We start from the raw sequence: 20,802 nt of genomic DNA, 5'->3' as shown, positions 1-20,802 counted from the left end.
AATTAACATACAGGAGGATATGATCAATTGCGCTTTACATATTAAAATTGAATACGAAATTACTGCTGTGATTTTAATGGTTGCGGGAGACTGTTCCAAATCTTGGCGGATGCGTCGGAAAAGGTTCAATCGCCAAGCGTTTTTATTCCGATCGTCGTGAATGGTCTTCCAACTGGATACTGATGCTTGCGTCTCGTTTTCACGTGACGCAATATATCTTTCTTTGTTTTTTTTTAAATTTGTTTCCTCACTCGCTCCACTGAGAAGGGTTGTTGGAATTATGCCTGCTAGCCATTTTTAAGGTTATGTTTACAGAGGTACTCATGAAAGTTTCACAGGCAGTACAAACATAATTCTGAAGTACAGGAGCTTTAGCTTTCTGTCATCCAGCGCACTGCAATACGTCATACTTTACATGTAATCAAGGAGTTCTGGGATTACTCGTTGAGTTGACAACGAGTCTACAAGCATAACTGAAAAGAAACCATTTCTCCCATCCCACCCCACCCCGCCCTATACCTCGAAAAAAATACCTACTTCGTCCGGTTTTCTCAGTCTTCCTTTGATAAAAAAAAAAAGGCATCACGCGGAAAAGGATCACTAAAAGCATGACACTAATTAATGAAAACGTTGACTGAAATGTGAAAAAAGATGCTAGAAAGCAGGTGAAAATTCAATGTTTTAGGTTTTGGCAGCGGCAAAAAGCGTGGGAATACGAGGCACTCTCGCGTGATTGAATTTGAAATCACGAAATTACTACTTATGTCAAGAAGTAAATATAGTTTACTGAGATGTACATACAGCAAAGGGGTAGGAATGAACCAAAGGGAAAAAGATAATTGTTATATAGAGAGAAGATTGACTCAGATTTCAAAAGAAAATAAAACAAAAAAATTGAAAACACAAAAAAAAGTTGAGGCTAAATTGTTCAACATACTAAAGCTGTGGCAAAGACCCTTCGCACTGACTTCGTCTTGTGAGATAAATCAACAACTTTTTTTCGCTCTAAATGTCTATTATGGCTGAGCCTAACAGAATCTCGGGCTGCCGACAAAGTAAACGAGTGGAGGATAGGGTTTTGACTGTTATCAGTCTTTCAAAGTAATTATTTCCTGCAAAAACGCTTAATAATTGCAAGTAATTAGCAAACTATGGCGGTGGGTTCTTTTAATCATTAATATTCTATTATGTACAACGGGTTTTAAATATTATTTCGTGAAAAGCGAGAAATTCTTTCCATAGCACTGCGCAAAGGATGAAATTTGGAAACGCAGGTGCGGTAAAATTAAAAGTGGTTATTTCATCTGTCCTGTGAAATTTCACACATGAAACAAAGACAATTTTCTCCGTTGTAAGAAGCAGAATGGATTACAGTAAAGCGGAAAAAATAGCAAAAAATTTGAGCAGAACACAAAACAAAGTTCATTTGAAAAGCAAGGATACAAACGATAGCGATAGCGAGGAATACGACACAGACCTTGAAGAGAACTTTACGGAGGAAAAAGATTTCTATAAAACTCAAGAGGAAATTTATTTTCAAACGTGCCAAAACTTAGATATTGCACCAGTTTCGAGATTTTTAAGGGAGCTCCGCTCCGAATCAGTGGATCTGCAGCATTATGGTATCAGGGATAAGGGAGCCATTGCGGTTTCATCGGCACTGGCACGAAACATGACAGTAAAGAAATTAAACCTTGCCGACAACGGTATATCCACTATCGGAGCTGAAGCTTTGGCACTGATGCTTAAGGACAACTGCTTTGTCTCACAGCTTGACGTATCAGAAAATCGAATCGGAACTAAAGGTATCGAGTGTTTTGGTGAAATGTTGAATGAAAACGACTGTCTTGACAATCTAGGATTGGGATACTGCGGCTTGCAAGAGAAAGGTATTCCCAAACTTCTTCAAGGTGGGAGAATTCGTCTCAGAATTATGAATCTGAAAGGCAACGAACTGGGAGACGAAGGCGCTATTAAACTGGGCTGGTTTTTTATTTCTAATGGCACGCTTGAGATTTTGGACCTCAGCTGGAATGCGATTCATCTACGAGGTGTTGCAGGTATAGCAAAAGGGCTCAAGACGAACACAGTTTTGCAGCAACTTGACATCTCTCGTAACAGCATTTCTAATGAAGGAGCAAGTGAAATTGGTGAGGTTCTCGCTGTCAACAGGTCGTTGCTGGTTATCGACGTCAGTAACTGTGGATTTAATGAGATAGGCGCCGAGGCAATATCTGAGGGTCTATCTTGTAATAAAAGCCTTCACACGCTGAAAATTGGAAGAAATCTGTTCCATGATTACGGTGTTCAGAAAGTCCTCAAGGAAATTCGTAAAAACACTTCAAGTGCGTTGATGCATTTAGACATGGAAGACACCACGCTTGACCAAACGTGTGTGCTAGAACTTCAGTCACTGGTCAATGAGCGGCCGGGATTTATCTGTCAGTGGGGAACGGTCGTCAAAGGTGGAGGCACTGTGCTCGAAATGCCAGTGTCTCTCAGGAAAAACGCTCCTAAAACGCCCCTTGTAGTGCAAAAGTTTTTGTCTTTTGTTAGCAAACGAGGTTGGAGGCTGATCGATCTCTTTAGGATTATCACCAGGAACGATTTCAGCGCGCTCCGGATGACTGTGGATAGAGAAAGGTTCGTGCAAGGTTTACAAAAGCTGGGCGTTCATCTCAAGAGAGTTCAACTTGACGAGCTGTTTGACATTCTCGACGCAGATGACGATGACGTGGTTAGGTTTCAAGAGTTTGTGGCAATGAAACAACAGACAAAAACCGATGGAAACTAAAAGATTCCCTGTGCAGAAACTCTTCGCCGCCAAAATTTTGGCCGGAATTGTCGAAAAAGAAGCTTAATTTCCTCACTATTATATGACATTGTCTCATTGGTGCAGTCAGCTGCAGAGTAGAAAAGTATAGGCAGCGAATTGCATAAACTAGATAAAACAGAAATGATAAATGTTTCCGAAGGAAATCCATAACGAAAATAATTCTAAAAAAAAAAATTTTACTTCGTTTTAAAACCCACTGACCATATAAATATATAAATAAATTCAGTCCAAAAATTTACATTCTTTGAAGTTTTCCATGAAACGGAAAATCGAGTCATGAAATTTTTCTTTGATCACTGTGCACCAAATGATACAAATGTATCTTGTTCGAGACTACAGCGAAACGAGTTTAACTAATTGATCAATTTCTCAGTTATTAAAACAAATAGTTTCTCTACATAATAAAGAGGTTTCCTAAGTAATTCAAATTCCAATATTGTAAGATATTTTACGCACAGATGGTTCCGGAAACCTTGTTTTTTTTTATCAAAGACAAGTTTTTGTCTCATGTAAACATTTAGTATATAAACATCTCCACCTCTCATTATCTCAGAAACAGAAACAAAGTGAATTATTTAGCAGCTTTGTTTCAAAACTTTTGCCTCAACAAGACCCCACGCAGGGAAATACTGCAAGGTTAAAGTAATTATATTGATGTCTGTATTATCATTGATGACATTCATCCTTCATACAATAATTAAAAGAAGTCTCTAACGAGTGTTTTGTTTTTGAGTGGTGAGTAACTCAGCAAGCTTCAGGCTAATATGTACTCATTAAATATGGTGTTCTCCAATCGAAGTCTACAGACACTGTCATAATAAATCCTATGTTACTAGAAGCCCTGTGACTAAGTAATTTGTCAACGCCGCTAAGTAGACCTATGTTACATAATTGTGGAGCTAAATTAGAAACAGAACGAGAGGAGATTGATAATCTTATATTTGATTACTTGTCTTGTGCTGGGGCCTTTTCGAGGGAAACTCAACACTAACACGTACCTCAGTCAAATCTATCTGAGGCTGAAAATACACGTTGTAAGTATCTTGAAATACATTCGTTAGCCCAGGGTAGATATCTCTCTTTTTTTTTCACTGTATGGAAGCAGGAAAACAGCGAAGACAAGGTCAGTTTGCCGATAGACGAATGAAATACTAAGCTTACAGAGGAGTAATGATGCCAAGTGAATCCAGGCACAAAGGACAAAAAACCCCATAACCTTTCTATGAACTAGAAGTCGAACTATGGAAGAAGACGAGTTTTACGACACGGACTTGGAAGACGAAAGCCCCGACGAAGAGAACGAAGGGGAGGACCTCGTCAACCTCTCACGTTCAACGCAGGAAATTTACCTTGAGGCCTGCAAGAGTAATAACATTGTGCCTTCATTTAAGTTTCATAAGCAGTGTGTGGCGAAGGATATCGAATTAAACCATTATGGCCTTGGAGATTCTGGCTCACGAGCTATTAGTATGGCGTTGAAAGGATGTTTAAATGTAACTACCTTAAATCTCCATGACAACGGCATCGGCGACAAAGGAATGACATACATTGCAAGAATGTTGAAGAGGAACCCTTTTATCAGCAAAGTCGATTTGTCGGGAAACCACATCGGCCAGCAAGCTGCAGACGAACTCGGAGACATGCTTCTTCAGAACGACACACTGAAGGAACTAAATGTCAGCAAGTGCAACTTGCAAGGTAAAAGGATTGCAGTGTTTTGCAACTCTTTAAGGTTAGATGCACCATTGACCTACTTGAATTTATCATACACCGACATCGGTGATAAAGGAGCCACCTTTCTGGGTTCAGCCATCAAAGTCAACGCGGTTCTTGATATGTTAGACGTCAGTTGGAATAGCATTCGTGTTCAAGGGGTTCGAGCAGTGGCCGAGGGTTTGAAAAGTAATACTCGCCTTAGGGAGGTAAACATTGCTTGGAATGGTCTTCTAGACGACGGCGTTACTGCTATTCAAGAGGCACTGTCGTGTAACCAGACGCTCAAAGTCCTGGATATTGGAAGTAACTGCATCACTAAGAATGGTGTTGCGGCCATAGCCAAATTCTTAAGGACAAACAAAAGCTTGGAGGTTCTTAAAGCTGGACGAAATCCTTTCCAAAGTTACGGTGCACGCGTCCTGTTGATGGCCATTCAAAAGAACACATCCAGCGCCTTAAAAAATCTTCAACTCGATGATATCGTGTTTGATAAGGAGTGTGCACGTGAACTCGAAGCTCTCCTTGAGAGAAGGCCATTGTTCACCTGTTCCTGGGATATCAGTATAACAGGAGAACGACTCTCAGATCAAACCAAGCGACCTGAGATCCTGGACGTGTACTTGGCCTTCATTCGCACGAAAGGGCTTCGTTTGATCGACCTGTTCAAAATTTTGTCAAAAGACCGCGATGGTCTCAAGCTCAGTAAAGAGGACTTCGTGGTAGGAATGAAAAAATTAAACGCACCAATGCATGACGTTCACATAAGAGAGCTCTTCGATAAAATGGACAACAACAGCAATGGAGTGATCGTCTTTCAGGAGTTTGTCCTTTGGACGCGGGAACGATATCAACCTCAAGGGGCGACAGCTCAAGAGGAAAGCGGTCGCCGTTTAACCATGAAGAAGGCAGCAATACCCTGAACTTGTTTGAATTACTTATCTGTGTTTCCTGTGTACACAAGGCTAATATTATTAACAATACGTAAACACCTTTCTTTCTTTAAAACTACAGTTAATGAAAAAGAAATATATCGAGTAGTTCTACAAGACGTTCGGATTAAGTATTGATTTCGGTAACCTTTTAAGTTGGTTTGGGCTTGCCTGGTTGTCGTCAAAATAAATCCTGCGGCAAAACATCTTGTAATAAAAGGGAAAATTTCGTATCTGTTTCCTGATTTTCACAAAGGATGAACTAAGCAGTAGTCTGGCTTCTAGTTTTGGAAGTACTTTTTTTTGGCCTTATTTGAGCATCGTATCAATCACATAAGGCGTACGCGAAAAACGAAAACAACAGAAAGGAAACAATTTAAGGGTTCTTTAGTATCCACAGAATCAACAGAAAAAATAAGACTGGTTCAACAATTCTTTGCTAAAAAAAGTCATGGCAACCAAAAGGAAAAAAAAAAGAAAGTTTAAGTATTTTAATGCCGTTATTTTATTGCTTGCTTTGCGTCCGTTTTTTATCCTGTCTTACAGAAATACCGCGGCGTATTTTTCGTGTTCCACCACCCTAATACAGTGAAATGGAGTAATGGTGGAATAATAAATTCATCTATGCCAGCCCCAAGATGATTTGCCGTCAACAGGAAGAAGTGGTTCACGTCATATTCTTTACACATGCTGATACTAGTTTTCGTAAGTCATACGTTCGTCTCCCTTTGTACTTCAGATACTTCTGATAGAGAAATTTCAAAACTTTGAAACCGTTGAATGTCTTCATCAGTGGAAATTATTTCAACATTGGAATAAACTTTGTTCCACCAGCGAGTCTTGTTCAGCCGCTGTGCACGCTCTACGTCGTAATCCGCTGCAAGGTTGCTTTCGGGCGCAATCGTTCCATTCCTTGCGTTCTCAGAATCGTGCTTCTCACCCGATTGTGAGCTGAATTTTACAGGAGGAATGGGAGACAATGGTGTTAAGGACTCCAAAATGTCTGGATACGGATGCTTCATCTCACTGGCTGGAGACTGTCCAGACGGTGAACCTTCAGGAGACAGCGTAATCATCACAGACTCGGGTTTCGCTATCGGGGGCGTCAGCGACGCTCGAGAGCGTTTGCTTTCAGGGGCTGCTTCCATCTTAGAGTCAGTGACCAAAATATCTGTCTCGAAAAACCTCATTTCAAATCTCTCGCCTTGGCTCTCCACAATTCCGCTGGTTGGGCTCTCGATTTTAGTTTCCACCTCAGCCGATGGGTTCGATGATTTCCTTTCTGATGTTACAGCTCGCAGTTTTTCAAAGCGCCTTCGGGGCCCTCTTCCTGTGGGCACCTTTCCAGGCCTCATGGTAGTACCTCGTTGGTGCGCAAAAGGGCCTTGGCTTGTATTAGTATCCACGAGATCCTTTTCATTGTGACCATCTTGTTCTTCAACTGTTTCCTGTTTACGTAAAAGCCACTTTTTCCTTTTTTCTTTCCCGCTGCGAACATCGCCGAGAGATGAAGCTGCAGATCCTCGATCATCTTCAAAGCTTGGGGATGGCGAAAATGACACAGTTTTTTTCGCTTTCAGGCTAACAGAGCGTGTAAGTGGGGGCGGGAGTTTCACGTCCTTAGAATCAGTAGCTAGTTCCTCCGGTGCACTGGAGGAGCGTTCTCTGCCTAGAGGGGGAGCCTGTAGTACCAGCGGCTTCTTTTCTTCTTTCTGCACGTCTTCTTCTTCGCCTTCCTCAACATCTTGAAAGCCTGCCGCTGGGCGCTTCTGTTTGATGAAAGATAGTTCCTCAAGGAAGCGGGTGATGAGAGCATTGCGAGAGCTCACGACCAGAGGTGGGCGTGATATCTTGGTCAACACTCTTTGCTTGAGAGCACGTTCAGTTTTGTTTTTGGGACGGAGATGAGAGACCTGCATCACGTAAATTTTAGAGACGATGAATCAGATGAGAAATGGAAGGAAAATCGAGGGGGTCAGTGAAAATTAACTAGCACAACATCCAACATATATCTGTATTGACTACTGTTAGGGACATGACATACCTTTGTTCTAATGAGCGGGCAAATCAACAAGAAGTGTGGAGTCCGGTATGACACGTAGAAATTCATGAAGTCCCAAAAACCTACATTAGCTATAAAGATGAAAAAGAAACTTTTGTTAAGCAGCGTGTAGGCTTAGCAAGTAATACGAAGTTAAAATTCCGCTCACGTCGTGAGAAGATAGTTACGCCGAGTGGCTTCATTTTTGACTGCCATAAGAAGCAGCCCACTTTCGGTCGAGTCAGTCCAGGTTTCTGTCCGGTAAAAGTGAAGCCTGCATACAATACTGGCTCGCAAACCATGCAACTGGACGTTATTCAATTCCGGCAGCATCTTCAATCTTCGTACATGCATACCTTAAGCCAGCCATTGGCATCCCTTAGGCATATCTCGCCAAATATGAACATAGGAGAGTGATGAGTACCAAACCCTTTAGATCTCTACTTTGCCCGAACAAAACTGAAACTAAACTATTTCTAGGTTTTTTATGAGTGGATAAAACTATATATTTATGAATATAGTCAAGATAGCCTTGTGAATACCGTTTCTTCTCGAATGAGCGCCCACGCTCTAATACGCACCCTCCGCCCACCCACTTGACCATAATATCGAACAACCGCCTCCCCCTTCCTACTTCACTTTCTTCTATTGTAGGAATGCCAGGGGGAATCTGTTTCTATTGCCATTTTGTTAACAAAGGAATCGGTGCAGGTTAATAATTTTTTGATGAGCGTCCCCTCGATTACGCGCTCCTCCTTCCAATACACCGATATCACGCACCGCCATCTTTGATCGAGTGCCGCACCAAAACGAGGGTGGACGGGCATGCGGTCATTTGGAGGGTTGCGTTACATGGAGTTTGAGTGGAAATAACTCGCAAATATGGCTCACGATCATTGCTGTGTAAATTACTGTACGAACGACAAACGAAACGAAAGTGGTCAGAATTTGTCGTTTTTCAACTTTCATAAAAATTCTTCACAGAGATCGAAGTGGATTGCCGCGATAAAGCGAGATGAAGGGACGCTTTTTCAGGTGAGTGTCGAGTCGTGACTACAGCGAGCTGTCAAACGCACGTGTGCACTTTTGATATATATGTTCGGGAAGTCTTTCGATTTAAGACTCAGTTAGTTCCCGTCTTACTTGCTTCTTACACGTGAATTGCGTACTCGATTCATATCCAGAGGAACTATAGACGCATTACATTAGATTTTGGTCGATTTTGGCCGAAACTGTCAAACGCACATGGCACCAGTTTGTTTGTTTTCATTGACTCGAATATGATTATTAATATTCCATGAGATTCTCCCTTGTTATCAGCGATTTAATTCAGTGTTAAACTCGTTTCCTAGATCAAGAAAGGCTCTACTCTAGTGTGTTCTGCTCACTTCAAGCCAAGCGATATGTTTAAAACTATAACAGGGCTTATACGTCTGAAACCAGGAGTTGTGCCTTCGCAGTTTCAATGGACAAAGTCCAGCCAAGACCGCCCACAAAATAAACTACAAGAGTTAAAAACTATGGCAGAACAGCAAGAACAAGAGGAGCGACGACAATCTTTTGTCGATTCATTCCAGCAGGATGTCAAAATGGAGGAAGGGGAGACTGCATCAGGAGGCCAGGGAGCCAGTGCCAGTGCTAGTGATGAGCAAATGGAAGAAATGGCTACGGACGAACCGGAAAACGAAAACATAGAACCCGCCGAATTGAGTGCAGTGGAACAAATTGAAATCCTTAAAGCACAAATCAGTGATTTAGAGCAACAGGTGGAAGATCTAAAAGGGACCAGGTTTGGAGCTGAGCCCCTTTTGCCACTTTCGTTGGCTGGTTCAGTAAACCAAATATGGACAATTTGCTGCCTTCTTACAAACTTTAGAGGGCCACTATATTGAAACTATAACTTGCCTGTTAGTATTGTGTAGTTCTATTACATTTCCTTACCCCCCCCCCCCCCCCCATCTCCCAGCATCTGGAAATGCAATTAACCTTCAAATGTTTCTTTAATGTTTTTGGTCTTTATGAACCCAACCCTTTCCCCTCCCCTTCATCTCCAGGTATTTACAATCCTTTCTATGGGGGCAGTATTGAGATTTTTTGGAGCTACACTTCCTTCAGCAAAACAAGGGTTAGCAATAAGAGTTGTAACAGTTAACCAGTTACTTAGAAACAGGTGACAAATAAATCAAAGATTGGATTTGACTTTACAAAGAACAGTTTTTTACAATTATTTCGGTGATTCCGGAAAAAAAAATCACCTCTTCCTTTTGGGAAATTATGGTGAGAGGGTAATTTTCCTCATTTCCAGGGGGATTTCTGATATGGCCCCAAATCATTATTTTAAAGGTTTACAAATTTTAGGATAGAGGTGGTGCCCCCTTGTAAGGGAGGTTCGAAATCAAATTCTCTATACAGCTCACATGAGTTGGTTAGTCATGTACTTAGTCCAAAAATCCTAAATCCTTTCATAAATTATTTGTCTCTGCTGCTGCAGCATACATCCTATTTCAAGCACTTATCAAAACATTAGGCTTAGTCATACAGATTTTTTTAACTATGCTTCACAAAGCAGGCTATGCCCCCACTTTTTTTAACAGTTCAGGGAGGAGGTATTCAAAATAAAATTTGTCTAATTTCATCTTCATCTCTGAACAAAATTCTGCATCAAACCTCACTCTTTCTAAATGAAAGTCAGATTTACAATAAACATAAAAATCTACCCATTCACAACCTGTCAACATCATCTGTCCCATGATCTGGTAGTAATAGCTATGTGTTTTTCGAAGTTTATAAACCCCATTTACACATTTCAGATATTTCAGCTGCGAGATTGAATCCGTAATAGGGCACTTGATTTCCAGCAGCCCCCAGGGATTGTTTTCAGAGGGATCATAGACCCTTCGATCTGGAGAGGCAGCCAGATGTGGACATGATGGGTTGATAACAATCCCGGCAGGGAAAACATTGCAATCTCCACTGTCAGCATATGCAGACGCTGCCTCTTCTTCTGTATTTATACCATGCCTCATGGCTGCAGTTTGCACAGTCTTCTTTAGTTGCCTTGCTGCCTGTGATTCAAAGTCAGCCCCTCGGGCACAAACATCTTTAAATTTACTCGAAGATAGCCTCTGTGCCCTCAGATCATGCCACTTCTGAGTGTCAGACTGCTCCCTTGTTTCTTCCTCATATAAACAGGATTGTGCTTGTGAGACACTAAGCCCTTCAGCAAAGTTAAGTTCTGCCAAAGTAGGCACAAATGTAAAATTGCTTTTAAGCAATGGTACACCAAAAGGCGGTGGCTCCTGTGGCCCCTCAACATTAATGTGAATTTTTGGATCATTGGTTGTGTTCTGACGTTGTTGGTATGATATAACTGAGCCATGATCTACTCTCCCTAGTTTACTATTCACATAGTCCAAACTGTCAGTTTCTGGAACAATACTGTTTACTTGCATGTCTTCATATTGTTTGAATATGTCTCTCATAGAATCAATGATTTTGGGTGAACCAAAATGTTCTGGAATCGGATTATACAGAGTGGACCGTACTCCATCTAACCTGCGTATTTTCTTTTTTTGTGTTGCATCATTGCTCGGTGGTTTCACTTGCTGCACCAGCACCTCTTGCACCTCGCGGGGATTGATTCCTGCTGTCCTTTGAGGAACGTGCCATGTTTGTGGTAGACTTGTTTTTGACATGGCAGGAGGTACACTTTTTAAGCCCAGTTTTCTATAATGCTCAAGGAGGTAAACCAGCCCTATTGCATGGTTACAGAGCCCTGCACCTGCTTCACAGTTGCAGGAGGTACTGGTTATTTTAACTTCGGGAGTCCTTGATATCTCAACCTAAAAAAATTAAATGGATAAATATCTGCTGTGAATGTGTGTGTGTATGTTTTAAGAATTAACTCGTATGAAAATTACATCAAGCAAAGTTCGAGCTGAGACAAAACTTAAGTATTATAAATAAGCTTACCTGTAACCTCCATGGCTCTTCATTTTTTCTCTGTGATTTGTAGCTTCGAGCTCTAACAATTACTTCTGTATCCTGAGTTTTTACTGAAAGCAAAGTGCGAATATGGAAGTTTAATACACTATAGATTTTGCACAAGAGATTTCGAATGGCGAATCGTGCAATAAACGAAAAAAAAGCACCATCTAAGATGCTTAAAGAAGCATGCGTAGCGTGAAATCACACCAGTGTTGCAGTTAAATTTGAGACTGAAAGGAAACTTTTACCTTCGACATCGAAGATATACCCTTCGCAGAAGTTACTATAACCACTAGTTACCACCTTCTTCGGGACTTCTCTATCGGTCTCAAGCCATGTCTCGATAAAAGAGGCGTCAAAAAATGGAACATTGCAGAGAGATTTCGACCACGCAGCAGAAAATCTACCTTCAGCCATATTGGCTAAACAAGCATGTCGTCCAGGATGCCCGTCCAGCCTCGATTTGGTGCGCCACGCAATCCAAGATGGCGCTACGTGATAAAGGTGTATACGCGCCCTTTTTAGCTCAAATTATAACTAAGAGCCTATGCGCTTATTCGTGGAAACGTGGTATACCCAAGAAATCTTTTTCCGTAAAGAGCAATCCCCTGAGAGAACTTTAAGGAGAGCAAGGACTAATTATCTTTTAATTATGGCGCATCAAAGTTTTTTTGTTATCAAAAAAGTTCAGATATTATGGGAATTCTTACTTATCTGCCCCGCCACTATAGTTTCCATGGCCTGATATATTCTGTACCATTCAGTGGCCAGACGATCCTCACAGCAGACCATCAGTACCTTTAGTCCTGAAAATTCAAATGAGACGGAATATTTGCAAAAAAAAACTAGTTCCACAGTAATACTGCGCACAGCAATAGGAAAGAAGGGATAGGAACACTATTTTTCCTTTACATAGCACATAGTTTAGTCTTTTTCTGGACTTTTTTACGAGCTGTGATATCCTGTTTTCCGACCCAAGTTTACGACTAGTATCACACGTTCTGGGTAGAAGAGAAGTGACGAGGATTCTCCAAAAATCAAAAATTCTCTGATCACTAAAGGAAACGATCAGGCCAGGGCTCGATTGTTCATAGTCCGGATAACGCTATCCAACGGATAACTCGCTATCCTGCGGATAAGTATAGAAAAATACGTACTGCACTATCCACAGTATGGAAATTTTTCCAGTGAATAGCTTATCCACCCTTTGAACAACCGGGGCCAAGTAAATGAACGTGACGTTCAGCTCTAATTTCGTTACGTGCTTTAAGACTTGATCTCTTTTCATAGTTTACTCAGGCCTAGAAAACTAGTTTGCCTATTCCCATACATAGGATTCTGGCCGAACCTTCTAAGCATAAATCTATATTCCGCAAATCATAAACAAACAGAAAGCTTACCAAGATAAGCTGCACAGTACAAGCTTTCCGAAATCTCCTCAAATGATGTCGTGGATTCGTGAGGTGTTGCAAACGTCAGGGAACGTGGTAATTCCAGGTCTTCATCGGCAAATGAGAGCCGCACTGGACTAGTCCCGGGAGTGGATGGGTTCTTCGTAACCACTGTTAACAAGAAACAACTCAGCGCATAGGAGACGTCTTCGAAGGACGCCTTTGGAGCATCTGAAATGAGCACATGTCAAGTCATTTGTCAGATGTAGGCCAATCTCACCTTCCCAAAAGCCCCTTTCGAATCAATTGAAGAATTGATAAACCATTAATAAATCGAATTTTAGTGTTACAAAATTTAAGAACAACAAGTCTCCTTTGATCATTCCCAATGACAACATTATTATTTTAGATTTCACAGTAATCAGCATATTGTAACGTATACTTTAAACAGCAGAGGATTCACTTTTATGAGCTCGTCTAAAATCCCTACAAAGACGCTTTATTCATAGGGCATGTAACCAATATCTCACGAATAGTTTCATCCTGATGGAAGCAATTCCACGGCACCAAGAAACAATTCCCTCTTTAACAATCTTACCTGGACGCCCCGACCCCAGTCTGATAAATGTCGGTAACATAAGGCGTAAAAACACCTTTTCTGTTCTGCTGGCTCCACCCAAGTCAATCGAGTTTCCACACAACTCTCTCAGTGAGCAATTTTCCCTCAGTACGTGCATCAGACGCGACGCTAGTTTGATGACGGTGTCCGCGAAAAAAGTGGGCGGAGACAAAATTGGTGCGAATGGTAGTATATCTAGTATAATAATGTTACTTGCCTCCGTATATGATAAGGAATTACATAATATATTAAGTAAATAAATAATATCATTATAGCTCCATCGAAGAAGCGTTCATTTGAATAAGTTCGCAGAGGTCCAAGCTGTTATGACTTTGAAATTGTAACAATGGAAGGAAAAATGACAGTAAATCTAAATAAAGTTAAAGAAAGATTATCCGCAACTCGATGAATCAATCAGCTTCTTATTTAATATTTTGATGCAAATGTTTTTATTATAAACAAAGCACTATAATTTGCACACAGGTTTGCTATCTTTGACTGAATAATTTTAAAAAGAATCTTTGCTATCCAAAATTCAAATTTAGTTTGAAATCTAATGATTCAGCTATGTATCTCCATCACTTGAGGCTTTTAATTACATAAAAAAATGTTTTTTAAAGTCGACTTATTATTTTTCTTTGTCAAAGTTGTCTGGGGAAGTTCCCACCTTCCGAAAGCACCACTTCTAAGCGTTTTCATTCGAGTGCACTTGGCATTGTTAACTTGGAACTTTACTTAATAACATTCCCAACTGATATCATTACCCAAACAAGCCTGATTTACTTCTTGGAGGTCTTTTGGTGATATTTTCTCCACACAAAAACGTATGAGTAAAGTAACTGAAAACAATATCAGCTTATCGCTTCCATGGGTACCAGCTAAATGAAATTTCGCAAATTATGCCCTGATTTTGCAGTCTATATGATGAAATAATGAATTTTACAGTTTACTCACAGTTAATTGTATCAAGGATGCCATCATCGTTCGAACGTATGGCCTCGTGTTGTGGGCATGAATTCGGTTTGAAGACCCTTTGAAGTCTATGAAACATCTTTTATTGTTTCGCTTTTATTGTTGTTCTTTCTGATAGAAATACGGCAGCATTTTTCTTTCGGTATGCACGTAAGATAAGAGAAAGGGCTTATTAATTTGATTAAGTGATTGATATTAAGTGGTATCTGCAAGGCATCACGGGTCTATATGTTAAACACATCCAGTTCGAAAGCGGCGACGGAAAAATCCCTTCACAAAATAGGCCAAAATACCGCTAAACAGAAACTCTTAGCTCCAAAATAAATAAACTTCAGAAAACGCAACGGAGGAGAGCTGGAAACCGTAAACACCCGCGCATGCGTTAATCGTACGCGTACCAAATGCCCACGATGTGTTTTCAATTTTCGAAAGTCTCAGAACACATGCTCGCTAGTCGCGCGTTAAACTAGTTCGGTTTATCCTCTTAGCTAAATTGTTCCAGCAGTATACTATAATATAACGCAAAACACATCTAACAAACTTCACTCGAGATCAGGGATCCAACCACTTCTCGGGAAAGATTCTCCTCGAGCGGTATTGTATTGCCGGTCGTAAAGTGAGTGAAAGAAAAAGGCGCTGATTATAATAAGTACTCGAGAGGGACTTTCTCTGATCACATCCGCTGTGTCATCAACAATGTTGTCGAGTGGGATTTCCTCTCGTAGCAAATTACTATCGTCATCTTCCATGAGTTTAATTAATGGGGCATAATTCTTTCGCTTGCTTGGTTCTTTGTTTTTTAGACCGGTGACACACTTAGTGATTTTAGAGGCCGATCGCGGCGAATCGATTTGATCGCCGGCAAAAATGATTTGATCGCCGGTAAATCGATTTGATCGTCAGCGAAAATCGCTGATACCTGACATCACAGATAATGGATTTTAAACGCAGATCGTGTCGATCAGTGAAAATTGCAATCAGTTGCTATTGGCAGGCCTGGCGATTTTTGCCAAGTGCGTCGCGGGCTTTTGTGAGAGAGGAAAAGATCAACAGACTTTATGAACAAATTGCATCTCACGTTCATTATGTAACGACGTACATGATAACGAAACGAAACGGTAGCCTACAGAAGAACAAAGATAAATTTCATAGATAATTGCTAAATCGCCACTACTAAGAATAAAGGAAAGTTTTCAGAACTCTAAAAGAATAAGGAGGAGAGATAAATTCCCTGTATTGGATTCTTGGCAACCATCTAAATTTTCGTCCAGTAGTAATAAATCACTCATAAAGCCGTAACATACCTTTTCGCTGGTAACACTTTTGGCAAGGAATGTTCCAAAGAAAAGTAAAATAAAAAACAGTCGAAGGTCTAACTTTTTCATTTTTTTCTAAGAGTTAATTTCTCCCGAAGCGCAAAATATGGAATCGATTTGTGAAGCAAAACAAAATGTGAAACTGACGAAATAATGAAAATTCAAACGTCATTTATTACTCCAGCGGGCGCTCCAAGACGTTAAGTTAATAGCCCATTCTCGAGTTTTCATGAGTTAGAGATCTGGTGACGAAATTTTAAAATCTGCCAGAACAAGGCTCTCACGCTGTCGAAAGCGATATCGCATTTTAATTAGCCTCATTTTTGACACCAGATCTTGGAAGTAGGCTATTCATCTTAGCCTCTAATTCGAGTATTTTTTAAATTTCTTTTCGGTTTGAAAATGTCATTTTGATAAAATATTTTATCAAGCTGGTTTTTGATTCAGCGTAATCAGGTCTGAAGTCCGAATTCTCCCTCAGGACCCGTAATTTTTTGTACCACTTTGTTAATTGACATTGAGCAGTCTTCTTGAAATGCCTGTTTTGCTTTCTGCTGTACAATTTTGTTGCATTACCAAGATAAATGATAAAATCCAATCTAATCAAATTTCAATACTTGACAACTAAACGATTAGTGACCACTATTACACATGAATAATCGCGCCGCAACTTTTTGAAAAATTCGAAAAACTAAGGAATTATTTATGTTTATCTAAATTGGCTGAAGTGTTGAGGTGTGGGAAAGCTTACCCCACGGTTTGCGTTCTGTAACTTCCTTAGATGAATTCAAACGCAAACTACGTCATCCCACTTCAAATGAGACACGACATCCCTGAAAAACAGCCTTAAGACCTGATAGTTTTGATCTTATTTCATGAGTTAGATTGGATAAGGAGAATGAGATGTTCTCCTTGTAAATTGTGCTGAAAGATTTTTTTACCGAATACAGATAATCAATCAATCAATCAATCAATCAATCAGTCAATTAGTCCATAGAGAAAATACTTGTTCTCGATTTGCCTTAGAGTTAATGCGTTTTTTTTCTGGGGGGGGGGGGGGGGGGGCAAGGCGCGAGTAGGAGCTAATGTTCAACCCTTTTCAGAATCGTATCATTCGTATGACGCAAAATCGGAAAATCAAGTTACTTATTAATTCCCAGATTGCATTCATACCCAGTCCATACTTCCATACCCCAAATACGTTACCATAGAGACAGTAAAAGTCTTAAGGTGGGACTTAACCTAAAATTTGACTACAAAATGCAATTTTTGTTTTTGGAGAAATCTGAAACTTCAGGCATAGAAGAAAGCCATGACATGAGTTTTTAAGACTAATTTGCTTTATTTTGTTGCCTACGATAAGTTTTCTGCAAGCTAGTAAAAAAATATTTTTGGTTACCATGGCAACGCAACGTAGCATCTTTCAGTCTTGCTCCAATTTGAAGCCCGAAAGTCCATCCAATTCCTAGAATTTCCTCAGTATTTTCAAGAGGAAGCTATATGACCCCTTACATGAAGTATAGCTAGTCGGAGGTGGCGTGGGATTGAAAGCTGGCGTGTTTTCAACTGTGGAGATACTGTGAGAGCGAGATTCGAGTTTTATATCAGCGAAGTTTTTGTCTAAAATGCCAGGAGGGAAGAAGAATACTGTATATAGAAGAAAGCGGAAAGGAAAGCCTTTTACTGGAGTGCAGAGATACGCAAGGAAAGCGAAGAAAATGCCGCGTGCGGATAGAGAAGTCACAAACTCAGCATCGAGTTCCTCGTGTGATGAGGCTCTGTCAGATGCCGAAAGTGCTTCCATCAGTGCTTCGAGACTCAAAATGAGACCAGAAGATTCACCAGATAGTTCATCAAAGATTTCTGATGTAAATGATTTTCAGGGAGAGGGATACAGACTTGTAGACCTCAAGAAATTATATGCCACGTTGTCTGAAGCACATGTGTGCGAGGAAGGTGAGAAAACATAAGTGAACATCTGTTTTACTTTTAACCTTTTCTTTACTGTTCATGTCTCGTAGCATATGCTAGTAACAGTGTGCAGTTTCCATTTTTTTCTCTAAGAATGTTTTTTTACTTCTCTTCAGTACTATCTTTATTGTTTTCATTTATTAAAAATTACAGTTGTAACTGTCTGTTGTGTGGTATGTGGTGAATAAATTTTGTGACTCATATACATGTATGAGAATGCACAAAATAACTTTAGTGTATACTGTTATTATGTTCTAGGGAGTTTAACTCTGAAGGAGAATTCTTCTGGGAGAAATGGGCTAATGGCAGACCTCTCTGTGGAGTGTAGCTCCTGCCTTGAAGCTACACCATTGAAAACATCAGATACAATAACAAAGAAAGGGCAATCTTTTGACGTAAATCGTCGTGCAGTCTATCATTCTCTGGAGACAGGAGGTGGCTATGAAGGGCTAGTAACCTTTTGCAGCATCATGAACATGCCATGTCTATCACTACCTGCTTATTACAGACAAGTAGACACAATACTTGAGGCTTTAGAAGCTGAAGCCAAAGATGAAATGACACAGGCAGGGATAAGAGTTCGCGAGTACATCCTGAAGGAAAGTGGAGATGAAGTCAATGATGATGTAGTCGATGCAGCCGTTTCGTTTGATGGTACATGGGCGAAAAGGGGGTTTACCTCTCTGACTGGAGTTGTTTTTGTTATATCTGTAGACACTGGAGAGGTTCTTGACTATCATGTCCTTTCAAAAGAATGCCGGAAATGTACCATGAAAAGGTCTCAGTGTCAAACTGACGGGGAGTTCGAAGCATGGCAGATTGAGCATCTTGCTTCCAATGAGTGTGACATTAATTTTAATGGAAGCTCACCTGCAATGGAAGCTGAGGGTGCCATAGTTGTTTGGAGTAGATCTGTGGAACTGCATAAAATAAGGTATAAATGGATGGTTTCTGACGGAGACAGTAAGGCATTCAATACTGTGGAGAATATATATGGCGATGACTGCAAGGTGGAAAAACTGGATTGTGTTGGGCACGTGCAAAAACGCATGGGCAAGCACCTACTTAATCTTAAAGCAAGAACCAAAGGTAAACTTGCAGATGGCAAACCCATTGGAGGACGGGGCCGACTGACTGAGAGCCGCATTAAACGCCTTCAGAAGTACTATGGTCTAGCCATTAGACAAAACACCCTAACTAAAGCAAACCTAACAGAAAGAGAGGTTGATGTTGTTGTTTACACCATGAAGAAAAATATCATTGCCATCCTCCATCACAGTGTCCAGTCACAAGATGCTGCTAAACAACATCGCTTCTGCCCTGTTGGTGAGGATTCCTGGTGTAAATGGCAACAAGATTGTGCTACTGGAACAAATACTTATGAAGCAGGTGACTGTTTGCCTGAAGTGTTCTTTGAACTGCTGAAGCCAACATTCATCACACTTAGTGAAACTAAGCTGCTCCAAAGGTGTGTGCGTGGCGCCACCCAAAATCGCAATGAATGCATCAACGGACTGGTGTGGGCACGCTGCCCAAAACACAAGCATCATGGTGCCAAGGTGATTAGATGTGCAGTTGCTTCTACTGTGTGCCATTTTCATAGTGGAGCTGCCAGCAGAGCAAGAATAATGCAGAGACTGGTAATTCCAGCAGGGGAGTACACTCAGAAGGCCTCAGAAGAAAAGGACAAGAGGCGGTTGAGAAAATCGGACCTTCAGACCTCTGCTAAAGAAAAGAAGCGCCGGCAAGGAGAGCAAATGAGGCGCACACGCAGAGAAGATGCCCTACGGGAGGCTGATGGTGATACCTATGAACCTGGAGGCTTCTAAGTGACTGAAAGAAACATTTGCTATGATATTGGATAGTTCATAGCCATGCAAATTTGTGCAGACAATCTTCGTTTTAGCTTTTTAACTTTAATCGCACTTTTCTCAAAATGTGCATTTTGCGCATTCTAGAAAACATATCTCATAGAGGATTTAACCAATTGACTTGAAATTTTCAATGTTTATTGCTTTCAAAGAGTGTCTGGGAATGAGCAAAGGGTTTTTCTGTAGCTTTACTTTGTCAAAAGTTACAAAGAAAATTGTGGTGGAAATTCACCCCAAAAATTTTGCTTTACTTTAACTGGAGGCTGGAACCAAAGTTTTTTATATTTTTTAAAACTCTATGCTCATCCCCATGATTAGCCTATATACTATATAGTTATAAAAACAAATCAGAGCTAGCTGCATTCCATATCAAGATTTCTTTTCTAGAGTACATGTGGGTTGTGCACAGTATGGGGTAACAATATTTTGCTGGTATCAGGTTACAAATAAACTGTGTGCAGAAATAATTGAAAAAACTGAAATCTGTGATTCATTAGCTTTTCAGTGATATATGGTTTTATATGGTTTAACTAAAAACTGTGGATGTGACAAGTCATTGAAAAAAGGGGTCTTTTTTAGGTTAAGTCCCACCTTAAGCTGCACCAGTAGCCATTACTTCTAATGGGCTCCTGGTTGCACTACGAGAAAATAATTTTTTTTCTCTCGGCTGCACATGAAGATTTCTTGTCATCGTATATGAATGATACTAACAGTGTTTTTTAAAAAGGTAAGGATGTCTAGCTCTTCCTTCAACAAAGTATCAGCCATCTTCTCACCTAAACTTTATGTGAACTCATAGCGTTAAAGAGAGAAGAATGCTGACGCATCTTATATTTCTTCAGTAGTAAAGACTAGGCATGGTCCTCCACTCACACTAGGTACTGAAGCAGGAATTTTTGATAACTTTTTTCCATAAGCAACTGCTAATGGCGGAATAGTCGGCTGTGCCCGTAAAGGGGGCTGTAAAGCCCTTTCTTCACAAGGGGGTCTGGGGCCGGTTTCTCGAAGGTCCCGGTAACTTAACGAGTTACCGGGACAGGAAGCTGTCCTGTTTTCTTTCACAATGGGGCTTCGAAAGTTTTGAAAGTAATACAATAAAGATATAAGCTTAGGAAAGTTTCTGGAGCATAATTTTCTTTGCAAATTCAAAGAC

At 40.5% G+C, this 20,802-nt stretch overlaps 6 protein-coding genes across 6 annotated transcripts; 4 read left to right on the top strand and 2 right to left on the bottom strand.

The window, feature by feature from the left end:
• The first annotated feature begins 528 nt into the window (after window positions 1–528).
• On the top strand, window positions 529–3,554 carry LOC149043658 (uncharacterized). Its single transcript, XM_089210580.1, has one exon. It carries the CDS (start codon window positions 1,364–1,366, stop codon window positions 2,792–2,794), a length of 1,431 nt encoding a protein of 476 aa, XP_089066706.1. The 5' UTR covers window positions 529–1,363; the 3' UTR covers window positions 2,795–3,554.
• A 186-nt stretch (window positions 3,555–3,740) lies between these two features.
• LOC149043657 (uncharacterized) lies at window positions 3,741–5,693 on the top strand. Its single transcript, XM_089210584.1, has one exon. The coding sequence runs from the start codon at window positions 4,078–4,080 to the stop codon at window positions 5,470–5,472; it is 1,395 nt and encodes a 464-aa protein (XP_089066710.1). The 5' UTR covers window positions 3,741–4,077; the 3' UTR covers window positions 5,473–5,693.
• Window positions 5,694–5,970: 277 nt separating this feature from the next.
• LOC149043654 (uncharacterized) lies at window positions 5,971–13,652 on the bottom strand. The gene is made up of 5 exons (XM_089210574.1): window positions 13,499–13,652; window positions 12,910–13,131; window positions 12,220–12,315; window positions 7,526–7,614; window positions 5,971–7,394 (listed from the first exon to the last, which is right to left on the bottom strand). The coding sequence occupies exons 1-5, from the start codon at window positions 13,635–13,637 to the stop codon at window positions 6,192–6,194; spliced, it is 1,749 nt and encodes a 582-aa protein (XP_089066700.1). The 5' UTR covers window positions 13,638–13,652; the 3' UTR covers window positions 5,971–6,191.
• Window positions 8,281–9,414, top strand: LOC149043656 (uncharacterized). Its single transcript, XM_089209936.1, has 2 exons — window positions 8,281–8,557; window positions 8,875–9,414. The coding sequence occupies exons 1-2, from the start codon at window positions 8,405–8,407 to the stop codon at window positions 9,412–9,414; spliced, it is 693 nt and encodes a 230-aa protein (XP_089066062.1). The 5' UTR covers window positions 8,281–8,404.
• LOC149043655 (uncharacterized) lies at window positions 9,973–11,954 on the bottom strand. The gene is made up of 3 exons (XM_089210575.1): window positions 11,758–11,954; window positions 11,495–11,577; window positions 9,973–11,364 (listed from the first exon to the last, which is right to left on the bottom strand). The coding sequence occupies exons 1-3, from the start codon at window positions 11,924–11,926 to the stop codon at window positions 10,093–10,095; spliced, it is 1,524 nt and encodes a 507-aa protein (XP_089066701.1). The 5' UTR covers window positions 11,927–11,954; the 3' UTR covers window positions 9,973–10,092.
• A 3,380-nt stretch (window positions 13,653–17,032) lies between the features above and the next one.
• On the top strand, window positions 17,033–20,125 carry LOC149043653 (uncharacterized). The gene is made up of 2 exons (XM_089210565.1): window positions 17,033–17,763; window positions 18,037–20,125. Exons 1-2 carry the CDS (start codon window positions 17,433–17,435, stop codon window positions 19,605–19,607), a joined length of 1,902 nt encoding a protein of 633 aa, XP_089066691.1. The 5' UTR covers window positions 17,033–17,432; the 3' UTR covers window positions 19,608–20,125.
• The last annotated feature ends 677 nt before the right edge of the window (window positions 20,126–20,802 follow it).

Source organism: Pocillopora damicornis, chromosome 6 (assembly GCF_964200805.1).
Source record: "Pocillopora damicornis chromosome 6, jaPocDami1.2, whole genome shotgun sequence".
In the NCBI taxonomy this organism is placed as follows: domain Eukaryota; kingdom Metazoa; phylum Cnidaria; class Anthozoa; order Scleractinia; family Pocilloporidae; genus Pocillopora; species Pocillopora damicornis.
This window is presented reverse-complemented; position numbering and strand designations above follow the sequence as displayed.